The 22,542-nt window shown below is 39.9% G+C and overlaps 2 protein-coding genes and 1 long non-coding RNA gene across 7 annotated transcripts in view; 2 read left to right on the top strand and 1 right to left on the bottom strand.

Annotated features, from left to right (window-relative positions):
* The window catches only part of WNK3 (WNK lysine deficient protein kinase 3), a 193,960-nt gene extending 187,740 nt beyond the window's left edge, over positions 1–6,220 (top strand). The window contains exons 22-23 of the mRNA XM_024126902.1: positions 1,904–2,106; positions 5,894–6,220. Of these exons, the coding sequence (XP_023982670.1) occupies positions 1,904–2,106; positions 5,894–6,220 (530 nt within the window). The remainder of the gene's footprint in view (positions 1–1,903; positions 2,107–5,893) is intronic.
* On the bottom strand, positions 6,124–18,899 carry LOC102980978 (uncharacterized). Its single transcript, XR_003677818.1, has 5 exons — positions 18,815–18,899; positions 14,826–14,863; positions 12,270–12,316; positions 7,818–7,893; positions 6,124–6,206 (listed from the first exon to the last, which is right to left on the bottom strand). It is a non-coding gene; the product is annotated as an uncharacterized lncRNA (long non-coding RNA).
* Positions 18,477–22,542, top strand: part of FAM120C (family with sequence similarity 120 member C) — a 151,847-nt gene continuing 147,781 nt past the window's right edge. For all 5 annotated transcript variants that reach the window (XM_024126904.3, XM_028482304.2, XM_024126903.3 and 2 more), the window contains exon 1: positions 18,477–19,237. In XM_024126904.3, the coding sequence (XP_023982672.1) occupies positions 18,551–19,237 (687 nt within the window). In that variant the 5' untranslated portion in view covers positions 18,477–18,550. The remainder of the gene's footprint in view (positions 19,238–22,542) is intronic.

The following is a 22,542-nucleotide window of genomic DNA, read 5'->3' as shown; positions in this document are numbered from 1 at the left end:
CCATAAACAAGACCAAAAGACAACCCTCAGAATGGGAGAAAATATTTGCAAACGAAGCAACTGACAAAGGACTAATATCCAAAATTTATAAGCAACTCTTGCAGCTCAATAACAAAAAAACAAACAACCCAATCCAAAAATGGGCAGAAGAACTAAATAGACATTTCTCCAAAGAAGATATACAGATCGCCAACAAACACATGAAAGAATGCTCAACATCATTAATCATTAGAGAAATGCAAATCAAAACGACAATGAGATATCATCTCACACCGGTCAGATTGGCCATCATCAAAAACTCTAGAAACAATAAATGCTGGAGAGGGTGTGGAGAAAAGGGAACCCTCTTGCACTGCTGGTGGGAATAATGTAAATTGATACAGCCACTATGGAGAACAGTATGGAGTTACTCAGCCATAAAAAGAAATGAAATTGAGTTATTTGTAGTGAGGTGGATGGACCTAGAGTCTGTCATACAGAGTGAAGTAAGTCAGAAAGAGAAAAACAAATACCGTATGCTAACACATATATATGGAATCTAAAATTTTTTTTTTTTTTTTTTTTTTTTTTTTTTTTTGCGGTACGTGGGCCTCTCACTGTTACGGCCTCTCCCGTTGTGGAGCACAGGCTCCGGACGCGCAGGCTCAGTGGCCATGGCTCACGGGCCTAGCTGCTCCGCGGCATGTGGGATCTTCCCGGACCGGGGCACGAACCCGTGTCCCCTGCATCGGCTGGCGGACTCTCAACCACTGCGCCACCAGGGAAGCCCTAAAAAAAAATTTTTAATGGTTTGGAAGCACCTAGGGGCAGGGCAGGAATAAAGACGCAGACGTTGAGAATGGATTTGAGGACACGGGGAGGGGGAAGGGTAAGCTGGGACGAAGTGAGAGAGTGGCATGGACATATATACACTACCAAATGTAAAATAGCTAGTGGGAAGCAGCCACATAGCACAGGGAGATCAGCTAGGTGCTTTGTGACCACCTAGAGGGTTGGGATAGGGAGGGTGGGAGGGAGACGCAAGAGGGAGGGGATATGGGGATATATGTAGAAGTATAGCTGACTCACTTTGTTATACAGCAGAAACTAGCACACCATTGTAAAGCAATTATACTCCAATAAACATGTTAAAAAAAAAGAATCTGCCTGCCAATGCAGGGGACACGGGTTCGATCCCTGTTCTGGGAAGATCCCACATGCCGCGGAACAACTAAGCCCGTGCACCACAACTGAGCCTGCACTCTAGAGCCCATGGGCCACAACTCCTGAGCCCGCATGCCACAACTACTGAAGCCTGCACACCTGGAGCCCGTGCTCCTCAACAAGAGAAGCCACTGCAATGAGAAGCTTGCGCACTGCAATGAAGAGTAGCCCCCGTTCGCCGCAAGTAGAGAAAGCCCACGCACAGCAATGAAGACCCAACACAGCCAAAAATAAAAACAAATAAATAAATTTATTTTTTTAAAAAAGGAACTCTGGCATGTCAATTTACTTTTTCTGGGCCTCATTTCCCCATTATAAAACAAGTGGTTTGGATTAGACTTCTAAGGTTCTTTTCATTTTTAACATTCTGTCATTGTTTTTTAACTCTTCTAAGTATCTGTCTGAGGAACCTGATGATAAGATTAGAGTTGATACTAATATTTTTGAGATACTATTTACTATATTTGACTTATACCTAAGGTGACCATATAATTTGCCATCCAAACAAGAAGAAACTTTTGAGAGTGAAAGGGATACTGTGAGTAATTACACAAGGACCATAGCTTTAAGCCAGAACTAGAATGTCTGGTTACCCTATCTATACCCAATATGTAGTTCTGCATTACTGGCCGAAAAAGAATATTTGTTTATCAGTTTTAATTCCTTTACCTGGTTTCTCTGGTTTTTTTGCTTCTTATAGATGCACTGTTTGTGGAAAGTAGTGCAGCATCATGCCAGCAGTCTCCAGCTAGTAAAAAAGGGATGTTCACAGATGACTTACACAAACTGGTGGATGACTGGACAAAGGAAACAGTAGGAAATTCTCTTATTAAGCCAAGTTTAAACCAACTTAAACAGAGTCAACAGAAACTAGAAACAGACAACTGGAACAAAGTATATGAAGTAAGTTGTTTATACCTGACCTTCTTTATTTATGAGAACTAAAACCATCAAAATTGATTCACTAAGAGCTATAGTTATAGTCACTATGATAGAGTGGTGTGATTTGACAACATAGAGACTTTTATCCTTGTCTAGATTCATTATGTCTCTGAGCAAATTATGTTTTAGGCCAGGGGCCAGCAAACTATTTCTGGGAAGGGGCCATTTAGTAAATATTTTCAAGCCATGTGGTTGTAACTAATCAACACAGCCATAGACAAGACATAAACAAGTGGGCATGGCTTTGTTCCATTAAAACTTGATTTGCAAAAAGAGGTGGCAGGCTGTTGATTGCTAACCCTTGTTTTAGGCTATTATACCTGAAGAAAAAAAAACCATCAAGTATCAAAAAAGAAAGCATCTGGAGTGAGGGTTAATTCAATCTTGTGGTGCAAGAAGAATTTTGGTTTTGAGGAAAAGTTATCTTATGTTAATTGTACATCAGTATTCTCAGAGCCAATAAGTTATCTTACGTATTCAGTATGAAAAAGAATTTTAAAGATATTTAAACTAGAATATTATAAAAGATGTCTTAAGTTTATGGACGAGATGTCTACTTAATTGCATATGGCCTTAGTCAGGTGTACAAGCAATTGAAATGTGAAAAGATGTCCACAATGCATTCTGGAGTGGGAAGATGACAGGTTCACAGAATAGTATATATAGTATTTATGTAAAATTATATGAGATACATGTATATATGCATAGAAATAAGAAAAGCCATTAAAATATGCTGGATGGTGGAATTTGGGCCTTGTTTTACTTTGTACTTTTCTGTATTTGAATTTTTAAAGTATCATTTTTTTCAATATGAGTAAATCTATTAAAATGTGAATCAGGGCTTAGAATCTGAACCCATATAATTGAAAGATATATCTGAGTGTGTGTGTGTGTTATTTTTGTGTACATATATGTGTGTGTATGTATAGTCATTGCATGTAGTTTGGTAAAGAGTCTGAAAATACATTTAGTGTTAACATTGAATAAAATTTTTCAAAAGCCTAGATTTTCCAAACTAGTAAGCAGTGTATCTGCTTAAGGGCTCTGTGTATTTATATTATTCCTGGCACCGATTTATACACAGATAGTATCACCATTGTAAAAATTGGAAGCCTTTAGAGGCAAATTTTAAGGCATAAATGTGTTTGTGCTGCCAGTGATAGATCCTCTGAGCACTATGTGAATGGAGGCCTTTGTTGATGAGTTGGAGGGTGGTTTACTGTGGTATAATGAGGGATGTTTGGAAGAAGAGTGAGTAGAAAATGGAGTACTAATAAAAGTGGTGAAGGTCTTTATACGGACTGGGGTTCCAGCGTCAGCTCAGTCATTTACTAGTTGTGTGACTTTAGACAAGTCACTTGTGCGTCAGTTTTCATGTCTTTAAAACAGGGATAATACCTTCCTACTTTGCAGGATTGCTGTGAGGATTAAATGAGGTAACATCTATAAAGTGCCTAGCACATAGTATTATCCTATATATGGTAACTATTTTTGTAATTTTAGGTTCAGTTGATTATATCTTTGTGTGGAGAGCCCATCTCACTATCTAATGTTTATGCATGCTACTGTTCTGTGCCTTAGAAAATTTTGTCACAATTATGTGCCAAGCCCTCTGCTAGGCACTGGGTTTGATTATCAAAAACAAGTATGTTCCCTGTTCTCATGGGACTTATATGCTGGTGGGACAGTTAGATATGAACAGACTTGTATAAATAAACATAAAATTGCAGCTGTAATAAGGACTGCAAAGGAGAGATATAGGATACCATAGAGTAAGGGAAATTTGACCTAGTAAAGGGAAGTCAAGAAAAGCTTCTCTGAGAAAGTGATGATTGAGCAGAGATCTGCAGGATGAGTAAGTGTTAACTAGGTGAAAAGGGGAGGGAATATGATTCTAAGCAGAACAGCATATGCAAAACCCCTGTATGGGGAAACAGAGAATGAAAGGACTGAAAGTAGGTCCATTTGGCTGAAGTGAAGAGAGCAGAGAGGAGTTGGTGCACAGTGAATCTAAGGAGGGTCTTAAAAGTGGTGATGACAGGGAACTTTGTCTTTATTTTAAGACAGATGGATAGCCATTGAAGCCCTAGGGTTGACACGATCAGATTTGCTTTTTGAAAAGATCACTCTGGCTTGAAGCAAGAAGATTATTGAAGATAAAGGTAGATGTTGGTAGACCAATTAAGAGTTAGTCACAGTAGGCCCGATAAAGAGAAGTTGAACAACTTTTTAAATAAATATATTTCAATTTAAAAAAAGAGAGAAGCTGAGATGAAGAGAAGTGAACAAATTACAAGAAATGTTTAAGAGATAAAATGGACCAGATTTAGTGATGGAACTGATGTTTGGCAGAGGGGAGGTGTCAAGGCAAGGTTTCTGGCTGGTATAACTGGCTATCATTCCAGCATACCAATCATCAAGAAGGGGAACATGAGCAGGCAGTGTGTTTTGGTAGAAAAAAGATCATACGTTTGGTTTTGGTCATTTGAATCTGAGATGCCTTTTAAATATCCAAGAGAAGATTAAGTATAACATGTCATCTCCAATTTTTATTTTTTTAAAATAAAAATCACATTGTTACTGTTTGTAAAATAATAGTGTTTGTTATAGAATTTATTTAATCAATGCAGAAAAGTACAAAATTTTAAAATACCACCTTCAAATCCTAGCACCCAGAAATAATTGTCACTAACTTTAGATAAACATCATTTCAGATATCTTTCTGTCTGTATATGAATACATAGAAATAGCTTTACAAAAATGTGATCATACTATATGTGCTATTTTAAAATCAGAAGTATTTAGTTTTACTTTAACAGAACAAAAATACTGATATGAAAAAGGGATTGCTGGACTTTAAATGTTTTTTTTTTTCACCTCAAGAGATCTTGTCATTCACTCTTGAGTCAAGCTAAAAACCTTTATCCTAACTGTAGTTTGAAACTTTAGTTGAAAGTGTTTTAGCTTGACCATCAACTTAGAAGAACTAAGAATTTGGGACTGATACCAAGCTCTCCTTTAAGTAAGAATTATTTACTTCCATTTAGACTTATTATTCCTATGTGCATAAGATTTCAGTAATCTCTATACATACACATAATCACAATACAATATAATAAGAAGAGTCAGGCAGGAATATGTTTTCTTAGTACTGCCCAAAACATAATTGTTGAGTTTAAATTTCCAAAAATATAACAGAAATGTCAGACTTTAAATAGTGAGTAGGAGGAGGTAGGGAGGTGCCATTTATTGAGCACCTACTATATGCCAGACTTTCCCCTATGCCACTCTAAATCATGCTCCTCTTTCTCCAAAGAATTATGTAGTAAGATGGACTACTGTTGTCTGTGGCCCTGAATGAGAGACTGCCTGGGACTGGCAGAAGGAAGTCAAAATAGAAGAGTAGTGCTAGTATGAGGAAAGGAGACACTAAACTGTGAACAGAAATTTAGCAGGGGTCTTGGAGTTAGCTGGAACTGTGTTCAAATCCTCACCTTACTATTATCTTGCTAAGTGGTGATGGGTGTTATCAATTTTGAGCTTCTGTTTCCTCATCTAAAAATGCCGCTTGCAGGGCAGTTACGAAGATGAAATGAAATAAGGTATAAACTATGCTTAGCACACAGAAAGTCACTCCAAAAATGGTAGACACTCAGAATAATAATGAGAGAGTAGTAAGCCAAAAAGAATACAGATGAGTAAAAGTATCTACCAAATAAACTGATCTTTTGTTTTTATTTTTTGTTAGAATACTCCATCTACTATGGGCTACACATCAACATGGATTTCTTCTCTGTCCCAAATCCGTGGAGCTGTCCCAACCTCCTTGCCACAAGGACTCTCACGCCCTTCATTTCCTGGGCCACTATCATCATATGGAATACCCCATGTTTGTCAATATAATGCTGTGGGGGGGCCAGGGTATCCAGTACAGTGGGTAGGAATTTCAGGACCACAACAGTCTGTAGTAATTCCTACCCAATCTGGGGGACCGTTCCAGCCAGGGATGAATTTGCAGGCATTTCCAGCTTCATCAGTGCAGAATCCATCCACGACCCCTCCTGGTCCCAAGTGAATCAGAGTAGAAGATGAAGAAAAAGGAGATGTTTTTCAGAATTATTTCCAGGACACCTAAGATATTAAACTTTCTTCTTCTTGAGTTCTGCCATATTTTCCATCATTTTTACTTTCCACTATATTTTTTTTGTTCCAATGTAGTATTTGATATAGCTCATCATCCTGTAGAACTGTGCAGTTTGTACATAGAACACTGCACACAGAAATGTTTTTTCACTTCAAATCCTATCCTCTTTGATACTTGATTTTTTAAAAATACTGTTCAGAATGCTTTAATAAGCTCAGCTTGAGCATTTCCATTTCCAGGACACTTTCCATTATTGCTGCTCTCTGCAGCTGGATGATACTTTTCTTTAAAAGGTATAATAACTATTTATATTCCCCTAACATGGGCAAAGTGAGACCCTCCAACAGCTGGAGTCTTATGGGATTCTTCACGTTTATCTTAGGTTTACCTTTCGCAGAAGGCAGGGTAACTTGCTGCAGGAAATGTTTTGGTGTATAAAATTAGAATAACTTTGTCAACCAATATAGAACATGAGCCCTTTTTAATGTGATTTTCTTCCCGTCTTCACAGCAGTAGGAGTGAAGCCTTGTTTTAGGTGAGGCGGAGAGAAAGGAAAAAACAGAACTGTAACAGTTCCTTGATTCTGCAGATACTGTAGCTGCTTTAGGATTTCCATAGTAATTCAAAGCAGCTATCTCTTTGTTTCTCATGTGCACACTACATTGTTTTTGAGCATCTGAGAGGCATTGGTTTGGCTTGCATTCTTTTGCGAGGGATGTATTGCAGCTGATATGAATCTCATTTGGGGGGAATCTTTGTGTTCCTAACAAAGAGGATTCAAGTTACACCTCTATTAGTCCATTCTTCTGAAGTGAAATTTACTTGACACAGTAGGTTTTGTAGGTTTTGAGACTTACACATGAAACACTGGCTTTACAGGGTTCTAAGAGATGTGGGGTATACATTGTCCTGCAGTAGATAGTAGACCCTCAAACGATACTATTTAAGTTGCCCTTAGCTTTTTTTTTTGGATTACCTTTTTTTCAGTTGTTATAGTTTTCTTGTTAGTATCTAGCATCTTAGATTATTTTAGATCTCAGATGATTTTGGCAGCCTCTTTAGAATCTGAGAGAGATCACTGTCAAGTTGCACTTTACTGGGTTTTATCCAGTTTTAGGAGGAGGGGAGGCAATGTCAAAATATACACTTTTGGTTTTCAAGAAGGTTAACTGTAATAATCTTAAAAGGCTAGTCACAGAGTTACCTAATGCTCAGTCTGTGAAACCCAAATAGAATTCTAAAATGGTATTTATCAACTACCACATATAAAGATGTTTAAAATAGTTTTTGCTCTGAAGATTTCAAGGTCATTTCTAGTACACATTTACGTAATAACGAGTTCTGTCTACTGGTCAACATTCCAGATGATCACCCAACATTTCTGTTGACAGATTTTCCTCTAAAAATTTTACCCCATGATCTTGCCAGGTAATGAGGAAAACTTAATGGGTGTACTTTTTTTTGCACAGTCTACTTTGTGACATTCAGTACCCTTTTTTTTTTAAAAAATGCGTCTTATATTACTTACCTGAGGATCACACTCAGCATCATGAAGATTCTGTTGCTATCATTTGGGGGCATCCAGGGCAGCATTTTGAGAATTGCTGTTGATAAGAGCCACAGTTTTCTTTTCATAAAACATACTCTGGTTTGGATGAGTCTTTCTAAATCTTATGTACAGATTCTTCAAATTTCTTCTACAGTATTGGTTTGCAAGTTGAAGTGGTTTTAGGACATTAGTGTAATGCAAATTCTTGCATTGCAATTTTCCACGTGTACAAAAACAATGTGCCTAAAATCCGTAATTCTTTAAAACTGCTTGTATTTCATTATTAGAGTCGGCTTTGTGTGATTACATTGAGACTTACAACCTATAAAGTGAAAATACTGCAGGTTTTATGATCCCTTCTTCTCAAGTTGCAATCCTTTTAAACAGTGTACCCCAGGATGAAAAAAGCTCCATGGATGACATGCACAATTACATTTATTAATGGCTGCTCTACATCATATGTCCCACATTTTGCCACCACCTCTGTTTTATGTATAATTCATCATTCTTTTGCCTGCAGAATTTTGCAGTGCCTTGTAATATTTAGAATCTTTTCAGATTTTTTGCTGGAAAGAAAAGTAGTCTTCTAAAGTTTGAAGATGGTGAGTAGTGTACTGCTGTCTCCATGCTGACTGCAGTAGTTGGGTTAACATATTATGTTATGTATACATGATGTATATGTAACGTGTATAAGTTTAAAAATACAGAAAAAAGTGAGTTTGTGCAGAAATGAAGAAAACAGTGTTATTCACATCACTGTGGGTTTTTAAGTTATTTTTCCCATTACTTACATGTTTGATTCCAATTATAGTCACTTTGACTGTAAATATTAGCTAGTTTTCTATCTAGGGGTTTTGCATTATTTCATAATTTTGCTAAATCATATGATAGTGCTGTTTTCATCCTTGCTGAGGTACTTTTCCCCCCCAGAAATAATTAACTCTTGAGGTAAAGCTCAAAAATTCCCTTCTTACTTAACAAAGAGCCTACTATGTAACAAGGGCCTTCTTCCCATTTCCAACACACACACACACACACACACACAAACCTGTCCTTTCCATTTTCCTTCTTGTAGAAGAAAAAAAGGTTATACTAAACCATCCCGCTTGTAAAGTTTATTTGGGGGTAGTCTGTGTGTCCAACCACCATGTTTACTTCTCAAAGTGCAAGTCTGATGAATAGTACTGTATCTCCATATGTGGCAATGTGAGCATTTCATCATGAATTACCTGCTGCTATGTTTGTGAAGTTGGGTATAACATCATAAGAATATGAAACCAGTATTGGTGTAAATCTAATGAAAATAACCCTATGTATATTTGTAGCAGTCTTGAATCTCTAAGGCAATTTGCTGTAGTATAACAAATATCCATTTCGTTTTTCATATTTTTCTTGCCAGTTTTATATCAAGCATGAATTCTAATGGTTTGACAGCAAAATTATCTGTGAAAGTTTAAAAGGCACTTTTCTGCTGTGATTTTTGGATTGAGTGTGGAGTGTTATGTACAGTATGATGGGATGTATCATTTTAGAACCGCAGATTTAATTCTAGTCCAATTACATTTGTTTATCTACCTCTTTTTCAGTGCTGTTTTGGGGTACACATGTAAACACTGCCTGTGAAACTTGCTTTTTTGCCTTGATTCTCAGTATTCTTTCAGGTTATAAATCTGGCCTGCTAACTATGAGTTTGAAATGAGAGGGACCATCACTCTGGCACCAATCTATGTTTAAGTGACGAGAGCCACATGTTCTGTGAAATAAGCTTTGGGGATTTAGGGATGGAGAACTGAGAAATAAATCCAGCTGGTGGCAATATAGGACTTAGTTGTAGAAGTTAGTTGTAAAATAAACAAATGGTAAGAAAGTACCTAAATTAGACACTCCGGTGCCTGTAACTTTGTACCTTTTATTAGAGATGCATTTCTTGTCTGTGTGCCTAAAGGGCTATGGGTTGAAACTTCTTTAACTATCACAATGAAATATTTAACAAATATTACAGCAGTAGCCTGTCATTCAGCATATTAGCATACTGCTAGGTATTTGCAGTGATATTTTATTACCTTAAAATGGCCATATGCTTTTAGTTGAATTGTAGTTAGTCGTAACTGTTTATCCAATCTCTAAGGTTTATTGGAGGCATTGACTTTCTTCTTTGCTGTCTTCTCTGAGTGATGAAAATGATGCATTCTCTGTTTTTTCCAGAAAACTGAGCAAATATTTGTAAACCACGTTATTTGTTTCACATGTTTACTGTGTGTAACACTACAGCATGTTTAATGTTAGTAAATACTGTATTTCAGGCTTCATGTACAAGTACATTCCAGAGGTATACTTGCCATCAGTTTGGGAATCAGTTATTTAATCTTCTGTTTGGTTTAGAAGAATCTTGAGATATTTGAGGTGGTGTGCAGGCCATTTTCTAGAACAGATTGTTCATTTTTCATCCTGTAGTTTACTGGGGACTTGTTTTTTCCCCCTTTATTTAGAAGATGAACCAGTAAGGGAGCAGGGCATAGGAAAGGTCATTGATTTGGTAAATGTAATTTCTGGGATTGAAATAAAAAACCCACAAACAATCCAGACTGTAAAATGGTGACACTCAAACTTGGTAAAATCCTTTGAAGTGAAGTTAGTATGAAATTTTTATGGAGCCAGATGCTTTCAGGTCACCCTGGAAATAGTCTTTGTATGTGAAGGATGAACACAAACATTGGTCAGGGACCTTGACAGCCACCATTGGCAGGGGCCTGGGATAGTAACTAGGTTACACTGAAGTTATTTTCAACTGAGATAGCTGGAAGATTATATAAACCAACAGTCCCATTCTGGAAGGTCTTCTTTTAATTAAAAAAACCTCTAACAAAAAGGCTAAAAGTCAAGCAAGAAGGGGAGAAACTGGGCTCTTGAGAAAAAAAAAAGTGCCAGTGAAAAATAAAATTCCTAAATGTGTGCTTGTCATCCTTCCAGGTTTTTTTTTTAAGTTGCATTTCTTCTCCATTATAATTTAAGATTTCAGATTGAGGTTTGTGGTCCAGAACATACCCTCAGCAGAAACAGTGACTGATTGGAAAGTGCAGTTGTTCAAGGTCTGTCATGCTCAATCACTTAAAGCTGTAATTTGTTTGATATGAATATTAAGCATGTAGACCTAGTGCAGCATGGGAGCCACTCAGGAAGTTTATGCAATTAATAAACTTTCATGCAATTAATAAACTTTCATGCATAATTAATTTACTATGAAGTATGCAGAATTTCAGCCACTTCTCTACACTTAACATTTAGTTGTATATGTGAACTCTCCTTTCTTAATTGGGGAATGTAGCATTATATGAAATGTTGTTAAACCTAATTTTAATCCTTCTTGACATTAACTTTTATTATTTTTTTTGGTAAACCAAGTGATCTGCCTTTAAGCAGTTGTCTGATTTTGGTTCTTTGAAACTGTGATTTTTATTTCATTTGTACCCAACCATTTGTTTTGTTTCCTGGAAATTTTGTTTTGAAACGGAAAATAAAGGCTGTGTTAAAATGAGTATGGTATCTTATTAAAACGCTGTCATAGTCACTGCAATCATCTGGCTTAAACTGGTTCTTCATTTACCAAATCTCATTTAGCAGATTTAAAAACTTTAGTCCTATAATGTTGGCTGAACCAACTAAGCTGTGTGCTACCTCTTGATTTATAGCTCCAACAAATTTTGAGTTGGACCCCTTCTCCTCACTTGTCAATGAGCCATAATTGGAACAGTCACTATGATTTACTGAGTACCTACTGTGTTAGTTAGGCTTGTGATAAAATTCATAAAACAATCCTATAAGCTAGATCTGTTACTGTCTCTACAGAGAAAATTTGAGAATCAAAGAGATTAAAGAATTTACCAAGGTACCATAGCTAGTAAATGATGAAGCCTGGATCCAAACCCAGGTCTGGCTCCAAAATTCATGGGAAAAACCTCAGGCCATACTGACACTCAGATGTACTGTAATAATAATCAAAATACATTTAGACTATGTTTTCAACTAATTATTATGATTAGTATACATGCTTTTCATATATCTTTCATGAGGTTATGTCCAGTGCTTGTTTTATAATTTCAGGAGAAGTATATGTTTATGGTACAAGCAAGAATTCAAAATGTGCCCTTTGCGTAAACTTATTAAGGAGTATTTCCTTTCATATTGACAGTGTTTATGGTCCACCTTCAGAAAAAAGTGCATTTGGAAATCTCCGTTGCACATCTTTCATTTACCACACTACAGTGACTTGGGAAACTGTCAAATGAGGTCAGATCCCTTGTTCATTTGATAATTTAGATAGAAGAATCATGCATATGTTTATGCAGACAGCCCTGGAGGAAGAATAAGAGGCCTATCAGAAATATTCAAGATTAGATGAGGATTTGTAAAGTGTTTTAAAAAATCTATTACCTTGATTTAATGACAATGACTCCAAGGTATTCTCTCCTAGGTGATCCCTAAAGGGAGGATACAAGGTACACAGTTGAACAAACACAGGTTTTTTGACTCACAGACCTCACAAAACTCTATTTTCTCATTTGTAAAATGAGGTGGTTGTATTAAATGAGATATATCCCAAATTTACTAATTGTGCTTATTGTTAGACATCTCTAGTGACTTTCACAATAAACTTGCACTTGGGAAACCAGACTGGTTTGGAAATGGGCCCTGGTTCTTATTATAGTTGATACAGATACCACTTGGAGTCCAGCAGACCTGGATTTGTATTCTAGCTTTGTGAACTTGGAAAATCACTTAACTTTTTAGCTTCAATTTCCTTATCTGTAAAAAGGATAACTGCTTCACCGGTGGTATTTTGAGACTAAATGAAAAAACATAAGGGCTTAGCACTGCACCTGACACATAGTAGGTCTGCTCAAATAATAGTAACAACTACTGAAGGGACCTTACATATCACTAAAGAGAAGAGGAAACAGTCATAGAGATGTGACAAAACTGAACCCAACCTGCGAGTCAACATGAGGTCTGCTGGTGAAAGATTGGGTATTGGCCCCAGTGGTGCCAGATGATGTAAAGTGAGGTTCAGAGATGAAAGTGTTTAATTTGGGGGATAAAACACCATAAAACCCATTTAAAATGTGCCATCATTAATGAGCACTAGATTAAAAGAATTAGATGACAGAATTAAGTCTGTGACTAAAGAATTTAGAAGGAGCTGAAGTAGTAGGAGTTGGGGAAAAGACGGTGGGTCTTAAGACAGGAGCTCAAGACAGAAATGAAGTACAGCATAGATGATGGTCTGAATAGGAGCAGGACCTTGGGATAAACAGATGAAGAACTGGAAAAGACTAGTTCACATGCATGTTACAAAATTGTAAGATTTCTCCATTCCAGTTCAGAGGTTCTCATCCCTGACTGCATATTAAAATCACCTGGGGAGGTATTTTTAAAAATTAGTGTCCCGGTTGCACAACAATGTGAATATACTTAACACTACTGAACTGAATACTTAAAAATGGTTAAGATAGTAATTTTTCTGTTATATGTATTTCACCACAATTTAAAATAAAAATAATTACTGTCTGGGCCCCATCCCTATAATTAGCATTGTTTTAAAAAGCTCCCCAGGTGATATATTAATATCATATTAACCTAGCTAGGGTTGAGAACCACAGTCCTTGTTTCCTTTACTAATCAAATGACCTCCCTGCTATTATTGCTGGTTCAAGAAACACAAACTATATAGCAGCCTTATTAGACCTTCTAATGAATTATTTACTATTACCATATAAGCTTACAGCCTCTCAAACAGTCCCCAAGGATTTGGGCAATAGAGAAAGCTACGTGGGCCCCTTGCAGAAACTGAACAGCTAGTTACTACTTAGGTGGAAGATATCAGAAGATTGAATCCAATATGAATTTTCGATGCAACTTCTTTATGCTTCTCTCCAGCCTTCATTTTAATAATTAAGATTTATTAGGTGCTTACTGTGCCAGTTACTGTGCTAAGCACTTTAATATACCATTTAATCTTCAAAAGCTTCTGAGGTAAGTACCATTACCATCTCCCTTCTAAGCTACTTGATCGCCTTGAAAACTGTTTTCTCCTAGCCCAGTGTTATTCCTGGCACGTAGTAGGTACCAAATAAATCTGCTGAATAAATTAATGAGTCCCTATTTCATAGATACAATAAGGGCTCAAGAGGTTAAATAACTTGTTAGTTATATAGCAAATAAGGAGTTGAACTGGTATTGGAGCCCAGATCTTAGCTCCAAAGCACACACTTTAACCACTATTTTGTGACATCTACTGTCCCTTTCTACTTTCAGGGCTTTGGCCTCTGTTATCTCTTCCCTCTCTATGGCCTATGCCTAGCATAACGTTTCTCTTGTACTATATATGTTAAGATTCTTGTTTGTAAGTAATAGAAACCCAATTTGAACAAGCTTAAACAAAAAAGAGGGATTTATTATAAAGATGGTGGTGGTGTCTCAAAACACCCAAGGATAATGCAGATGGGCCTTAGGAACATAAATCAGGTGCTTGAATGCAGCCAGGATTTTTCATCTCTCCTCCTCCAGCTCAATCCCAAATTCTCTGGGAAGGTACATAAAGAATAAGCTCCTGGTGCAACCATGAGGGTAAGGTAGAGAAAGTGGTAGAAAAGGGGTACTGGGGAGACAAAACAGACGTTTACCTATAGTCCTCCGTTTGACTGCCCCGTAAACACATATGCCATTTTCCCCATACCTACAATTCCACAAATGTCCACACCTAACAATCTATGGACAACTGCAAGTCACATGCAACTACTGCATCCAGAGCAACAGCACGGCATGGACATGCCCCTTCCTCATCTAGTTCAGTGACAATCTAAATGTGGATCGTCTTGATCCTGCCACTTCCTGATAAACTTAACTGCCACCAATAGATCTAACATGCAATAGTAGAGAAATATTTAGATTAACCACTAAGTTCCCTTTTAGGAAAGGAGAGAGGCACACCTTTATCATCCACCGGTCCAAGTGTGCACCATTTCCACCTGGATAGGAAGGAAGGAAATAAATTACTGGTATAGAAAAACTTATGGGAGTCAGTTTATTGATGCTTCTTTTTGCTTTACCAGTCTGTACTTGGGCCTGCTCTAGAAGAGCAGTGATTCTCAAACGTAAGGGTGCATTAGAATCACCTGGAGAACTAGTGCAACCTGCAAAAACTCTCGACACAAACACTCCATTCAAACACCTGCACTAAGAGACTAGACCAAACTTGGCTTCTAGCCTCCTAAGTCGGAGTCTCTGGGATGACCCAATTTCCATCTGGAAAAGGTCGGGCTGTAAAAAGAATTTATAGCTTGCTCTAGCTGACACCTGACAATAGACCCCTGACCTCCCTTTCTTAGAGCATTTACCAAAAAGGGCTTAAAACTATGAATTCTTCCCCTGTCCCTTTGACATGTATATGTATCTCCTACAATTCCAGAGTGTGTGTCTCAAGGACCATTCCTTTGAAATGTAGTCATCAGGAAGGCTAGGGCCTCGGTTTCCCAGTAATTGTGGGAGGATATAATCCTAACTTAAATAATTGCCAGCTAGCAGACACAGCTAGCCTAATGGCATTTACACTGGCCAACCCTTTGTAATTTTTCACTTCCCTGACTCTACTTGAGCCTCTCCTCGCTCCTCCTCCCTCCTTTTCTCTTTAAAATGCTCAGTCACCTCTGCACAAATGGGAATGGAGCTCTGCTCTTTCCCCCACTGTCAGTAACTGAATAAAATCTGGCCTCACTGCTTTAACTAATGTCAGGCTTTGTTTATCTTTGACACCATTTAAACCACACATTGCTAGCCCCACCCCCAGAGTTTCTGATTCAGGAGATCTGGGGTGAGGCCTGATAATTTACATTTCTAACAGTTCCTAGGTGCTGATATGCCGGCTCAGGGACCATACTTTGAGAATCACTGCTGGCTCATGGTCCCTGTTCACTAGATAGGATTTTCTAGTGATACAACTTCCTCAAAACCTCATATGACTGCCTGTTAATTTCATTTGAGGGGACTCACAATGCTAATAACAAGTGCCAAGAATCTTGTCAACTTATGCTCTTTGAATCTTCAGATTTGCTAAAGGGAATAATCACCCTGTTGCAGGGTTTCTATTTCTTAGCTCTCTACCTAAGGACTTGGCGCCTTCTCCCTGGCATTATGCTCAAGGTCCCCAGTTCAGAGCGTGGATAGGAAACAGTAGGTTGAGTTCAACGATGTGAAGCCTCTCTTTTCCGACCTGCTCTGGGAATGTTACACTTACCCTCTCTTCCTTGCATTCCAGCTGAATGCATGTACAGAGGAAGAGATCATCACATTTGGGGGAGCTGGAGAACAAGGAATACTATAGTGGCTTATAAAGATAACCTCGTTCCAGTTTGTTGGAAACTAGATGCCAGTTTCCTAATTAGTGGAACATTTAAAATGAGACAATAAATCAGCAAAGCCCATGAATATCTAACCATTAGCAACTGCTAAACTCTTGATATAGGCAGAAGGGCTGCTCTGCTTTTGAGTCTCAAGAGCAATAAGCAACTGCTTTGCTGCCAAATAACACAATGTCAACTTCCAATTAACGATATGGGAGATCTCCAATCTTTGCCAGTTCCATAGTTTAGGGTCTATAATTTGCCACACCCCATTTCTGGTACCAGTTCTTGAATTAATAATTTTTTGGTCATGAGTAGTTTCTAACCCAACTCTATCTTAAAAATAGTAAGGATATGAGGTTGCCTCAGAGAAACCAAGGGCAAGAATGCCTGAGGAATGATCTAGAACCTGGGTCTTAAACACAATGAAGACTCCCTATCTCCCATCTCTGCTCTGAGAGTCTGCGTTTTTTTCTCTTCCTGCAGACCAGCATCTTTTACTTTTGTCCCTCTGATGGGAAAATTGACTACTGACAGCTTCCAAGTTTTACACTTAGAGAAAAACTGATCTCTCTGGTCCAATTCCAAATGTCTAGGGAATGAGATTCTGATCGACCCAGCTTGTATTTGTTATCTACCTGTGACCCAGTCAGCGATGGTTATGGTTAACATGACAGTTTTTGTTATAACTCTGTAAATGGGAAGAGAGTTAATTCCTAGAAAAGGAGGGCTGAGTAGACAATCCAATAGGTGTCCATTATACTAGGAAACCTCTATTCCTCCCATCCACCATCCCTTCAAGCCACTATTCCCTCCTTTCACTGCTTGTTTTCACAGGAGTTATTTATGTGCATTGCTTCAACATCTACTTATTCTTTGCCAATTTGGCTTGTTCTATCTCCACTAGTCTTTTATGATAAATTTATTTATGGAGCTTGAAAATTTTTCAGTTTTTGTATCCTAATACACTGTTCTCTGATTTCATTCACCTTGACTATTCTTGGGTTCTAAACTCGTTCTTACTCGGCCTGCCATTATCTCCCACCTTCTATTAAGTTCCAAGCCACATCTGACTGCTACGCACTGTTACAGAACAGAATAGATCTTGTTTTCTACCCTCCTCCGGTTGAAACAGTGTGCCCTAAACGCCTGTAAGCCAGAAGACTGGTGCTATATCTGAATCAAACAAAGAGAATGCTGAAAATATTGAATAGATTTTCAAAAGATGATTCTGTACGTCTGGAATTGGAGCCCTTATCGCTATTTTTCTAGAGCTCCCCTACAGATCGATTCACAATGTTTGCAAACAAAGGTCCTAACCATAGAACACTGTAGCTCAGTGAGTACCAGAAAGGTACAACTTGTAGTTTAATTTGTGTTGGTGCTTATCTCCCTGACCAAAGAGCTCCTGAGTACAATGGATATTCGATTTCACTTTGTCTCTGCATTGCCTTGGGCAAATAAATTATACAATTTTCACCATTCATAAACTGGGGCCAAGAACTCTTCCTCAAAGAATTACAGTAGCTAAAAGTCGATTGATACAGAAATGGTGGTTGTTATTTTTACGTTTCATATGTGTCCTTTCTCATTCATTAAAAGCTACGCACATTATTCCCTCCCCCCAAAGGAAAATTCTTCCTCCTGGGAAATTTTAGCATACTTTAGATGAATTCAATTAATCCACTCTACTTCCTTTCCCATAATGCATCACTCCCCTCCCAACTCCTTTTCCTGGGAAAGGCGCTAAATAGCCTGAAGCAACTCGGTGGATGCAAAGAGTTGGAGTGCAAATCCTAAACGCATATCACGCCCCGCCCCTTGAGACCCAGTGAATGCAAGGGCTGACAGGGGTGGTAATCTTGTTCCAACACTGTATCCCGAGGCCGTACAGGAGACTACAACTCCCAGAATGCCCCGCCCCGCTCCCCCTCCTCCAGCTAGAAAGCGTGTACCATAGAGAAGACGCGGTAACATGGCTCCTGGAGGTAGAAGTAAGAAGCTTCACCCCTTTTGAAGCGGTGAAGAGCGGCCATAGAGGGATAAGAGGGAAGTGACTAGAGCCCGTCATCGCTTTTATCCTCCCAGTGTCTCCTGAGTCCGGTCGGCCTCACCACTCCTCTCCACCCAAATCCAGTCTGTGGTCTCCTCCCCACCCCTCCCTCATTCCCTCGCTAGCTCACCCCGCCCCTCGGGAATCCTTTGCCCGCCCCCTCGCCCCCCGCGGAGTGCGCACGCGCCCGCCCCCAGCTTCGCGCCCAGATCGCCGCCTAGCCTGCTCGCGCAGCCGCCGTCTCGTCTGCCCACCGACGAAGCATGGGCGTCCAGGGCTTCCAAGAGTTCCTGGAGAAGCGCTGTCCCGGGGCTGTTGTGCCCGTGGACCTCCTCAAACTCGCGCGTACGGTCTCGCGCCAACAGCAGCAGCAGCAGCATCGCCCGCTGCCGCCTACGGCAGCCCTAGCGCCCGGGGCTCCACGCGCCGCCAGGGGCTCCGCGCCTCTGCAACCGCCGCTCGCGCCCGCTGCCTTGGGTGCCTACTCCGGGGGCTCGGGGCCGACTCGGCACCATCACCCCGCTCACCACTTCCACCATCACGGCCAGGCGCACCCCGGGCTGCACCCGCCGCCGCCGCCCCCTCCGCTGCCCGGGGCCCGGGTGCTGGTGGACGCGGGCTCAGCGCTGCCTCGGCTTTATGGCGGCTACCAGACGGATTGGGTGTGTGGCGGCCAATGGAACGCCATGCTGGGCTACTTGTCAGCGCTATGTCAGGCTTGTGCCTATCCCGGCGGCGACGGCTTGGAGCTGGTGGTCATGTTCCCCGGGGGCCTGGGCAAGGACCGGCTGGCCGAGTGGGGCCGTCGGTGCCAGGCCGAGCGGCAGACAGCGCAACTGATCGTGGGACACGTGGGCAACAAGGGCACCCCTCCTCCACGGGCCTGGTTCCTGCCACCGGCCTGCCTGAGCCACTGCGTGAGGCTAGCGCTCATCCGCTTCCGGGTCAAGGTGAGGGAGGGGCCGGATCTTAAATAATACGCCCCACACCTATTCCCTCCCAACTAAACACCTAACCACCCACCCACTTACCTGTCTCCCATCAACCCACTCAGCGCCCAGTCAGCTAACCCACTTGCCTAACTACCCTCGATCATTTTATCCATCTACCCAACCCTTCATACCACGCCCTACCGATTCGCTCACCTGCATAACCACATCTCTACCCTTGTCATCCCAATAACCCCCTTTATCCAATTGGCCTATCCCTAGGCTTTAGCAGAATTTCTTTTGTAGCCCCATCTTTCTCCTGCTGTCTTCTGCCTCAAGCTGCATTTTCCAAATTTTTCCAGTTGACATCTCTTCTTTTTCCAACCTTGCAGCAAGTCAGTTAAACGTGTTAATTGAACACCTTTCTTCTACAGCTTTTCCCTGAATTTTGAACCAGTGCTTGTTTTGCACCCATCTGTTCATTCAACCTTTTTCATTTCAACATGTTTCTACCTCATCCTTCCTTAGCTTAAACAAACGAACAAACAAACCCACTGGTTCAGTCACTTTTCAACAAGTATTAACCCACTAAGAGTAAGGGGTTTAAAAGACATGTGAGACATGGTTCCTGCCCTTGGAAAATCAAATATATCAAATATATACACAGGAAACATTTATTTAATGGTATAAATGTGTATCTGATTATGATTTATGGTACAGATTGGTACCTGTTTTGTGTGTGTGGGGGAATATCTGGGCTAAAATGGTCAGAGGAGGCTTCCTTGAAGAAGTTGGACCTCACCTGGGTCTTCAAGGATGAATTGGATTTGAATTGGTTACAGGTTTGGGAAGAGGCTTATTTAAGCAGGAGAAAGAAAATGAACAGAAGCAAATGGGAATATCAAGCATGTGAGGTCCCATGGGCAGTTCAGTCTAATCTCTGCATGTAGTTGGTCACTGCATATGGGGCCTGGAGAACAGCTTGGCAGCAACCCCAGTTCTTGGCGCAACTGCTATTGCTCTGTTGCTTTTCCATACTCTTGGGTTTCAAGTTCCTACGTGTAGGGAATAGCAAGGCTTGAGAAGTAAAGGAGGTGGGCAGGAAGAAGAAAAAGAAAAGCAGTACAGGGTTGGGTAGGACAAAACCACAAACCCATTCCCCAACCAAGGCTTTTGGGGATGTGTGCACAGTCAGAAGATAGGATATGGAATTGTGGGAATCATAAACTAAAGAAATGGTGCTGGGTGGAGTAATGAGGAAAAAAATCTCAGCTGAGAGACTGAAAGACCTGCATAAAGCAACTCACAGTGGTCATAGAGCTTGTGGCTAGAGTCCAGTCATGCTAGACTCCTTGTGCCCAGCATCTAATCTGTGCCTAGGCTGGGTAATTATAGCTGTTTTTAATAATTTTTTAAAAAAATTCAATCATGAGCTATCTCAAACATACAAAGTAGGAGAAAAAATATGTCAGACACTCATTTGCTTGCCTTCCTAACTGAGCATATTTCAGTAGATTCTTCTTTTATGGCCATTCTTTCCACTTTGTTTTCACTGCTACCACTTGAGCTTTAAGGACTTTTTACCTCATTGTCATTATTAACTTGGTTGCCGGCAACAGTGACTAACATTGATGGAATGCTTACTATGTGCCAGCTGCTAATCTGTGTGCTTTAACAACAACAACAAAAATTATCTCATTTGATCCTCACGATAACCTGTGAAGCAGTATTACCCGTTTTTCAAATGAGGAAACTGAGGCACAGGAGGTTTAGAAACTTGCCCAAAGTCACCCGGCAATAAATGGCAGAGCTGGGATTCTGGGAGTCATGCCCAGGCAATCTGGCTCCAAAGCTCATGCTCTTAACAACGGTGCTCTAAGATGAATCTTTCTAAAGTGCCAGTGTGATTAAATCATTCCCACACTGGACTAAAATATTCCTTGGCTCCTGGGTAAAGACAGGTCTGGGCTATTCATTTATATTATTTATTGAGTGCCTGCTATAGGCTAGGTACTGTACTGGTTGCTGAGGATTCAGAGTGAAGTAAGGGGATCCCTGCCCTCACGGAGGTCAGAGTTTAGTAAAAGAGACAGACTGAAAACAAGGGTTGCAGATACCGTGAGCTAATTGCTAATGATAAAAAATGTGGTCCCTGTAGGGGGCATTGGTTAATTCTGGGTGAGGGAGTGAAAGTTGAGGGAGGTTTCACAGATGGGTACTGAGCCTTGAGGAGGGCTGGGAAGGATGGTTCAGAGTGGACAAGGATGTGGAGATGTAAAATGGCCTACTGTGATCTCTGAATAGATTTTGATTGGAGGTTGGCAGGAATTGAACACTGAGTATGGGTTTGGGTTTTTCCAGCTTTTTTGTTCATACACCTCATCAGTGAAAATTTTTGAGAAGCAACCCTAATATGGCCTACTAAGATTCTTCATTACACATAGTCTCATTTTTAAAATCCCAGCAGTTCATAAAAAAAATAAGATGAATTGATAGGTGATAAAGCAAATGTAGTAAAAATGGTAGAATCTCAGTCGTGACTTTTCTAATGTTCACTGTAAAATTATTTCAACTTTGCTATATGTTTAAAGTTTTTCTTAATAAAATGTTGGGGGGAAAATTTCCCAGCAGCCCTCTTCAGTCATGAGTACTACCGTTTGTGAAATACATGTCTTGTTCCCCATGCTAGATTATAAACAAACTCTTTAATCTTTTCATAGTCTCCATAATAACTTGTATATTTTAGGTGCAGGATACATTTTTTTCCCTGAATAAAAAGGTTAGTGATCTTAGAATGCATTGTAGGAGTGACATTTTAAAAATGTGTAGTGTGGCTCTTGACATAGTGGATTTAAGACTGGCTCCAAAAGTGCATATGTAAAGTATCTGTAGATGTTATCAGTGAGTGAAGTTTTCTCTCCCGGTTCTGGTCAGTGATTGTTGTTGTTGTTGCTGTTGGAGTGATGGAGAACTTCCTGGTTTGTAACACAGACTTGAAAGGTTTTGGTTAATAACTCATTGTGGTTTGCCTTTTCAAAGGAGTGTTCCACTATCTTGAAGATAGCAGGTTTTCACTTGAATGATCTGCATGCCTACCATATCTTTTGATTGAAATTCAGAGCGAAACCCACTAGTGTTTTTCTCCTCCCCTTGGTTCTGTTCTTGAGACTAGGTCACAGGATGGGCCTTTATTCCCAATCTCATTTTCATTTGTGATAGAGAAATAGAGATGGAGGGATTACATAAAAAGATAAATTGCTGGGCTGTCTCTTTAGCTTTAGACAATTTAGGACTTCCCATGAAAATATTCAGGGTATACAACTGGG

This window comes from Physeter macrocephalus, chromosome 21 (assembly GCF_002837175.3).
Source record: "Physeter macrocephalus isolate SW-GA chromosome 21, ASM283717v5, whole genome shotgun sequence".
Taxonomy (NCBI): Eukaryota; Metazoa; Chordata; class Mammalia; order Artiodactyla; family Physeteridae; genus Physeter; species Physeter macrocephalus.
This window is presented reverse-complemented; position numbering and strand designations above follow the sequence as displayed.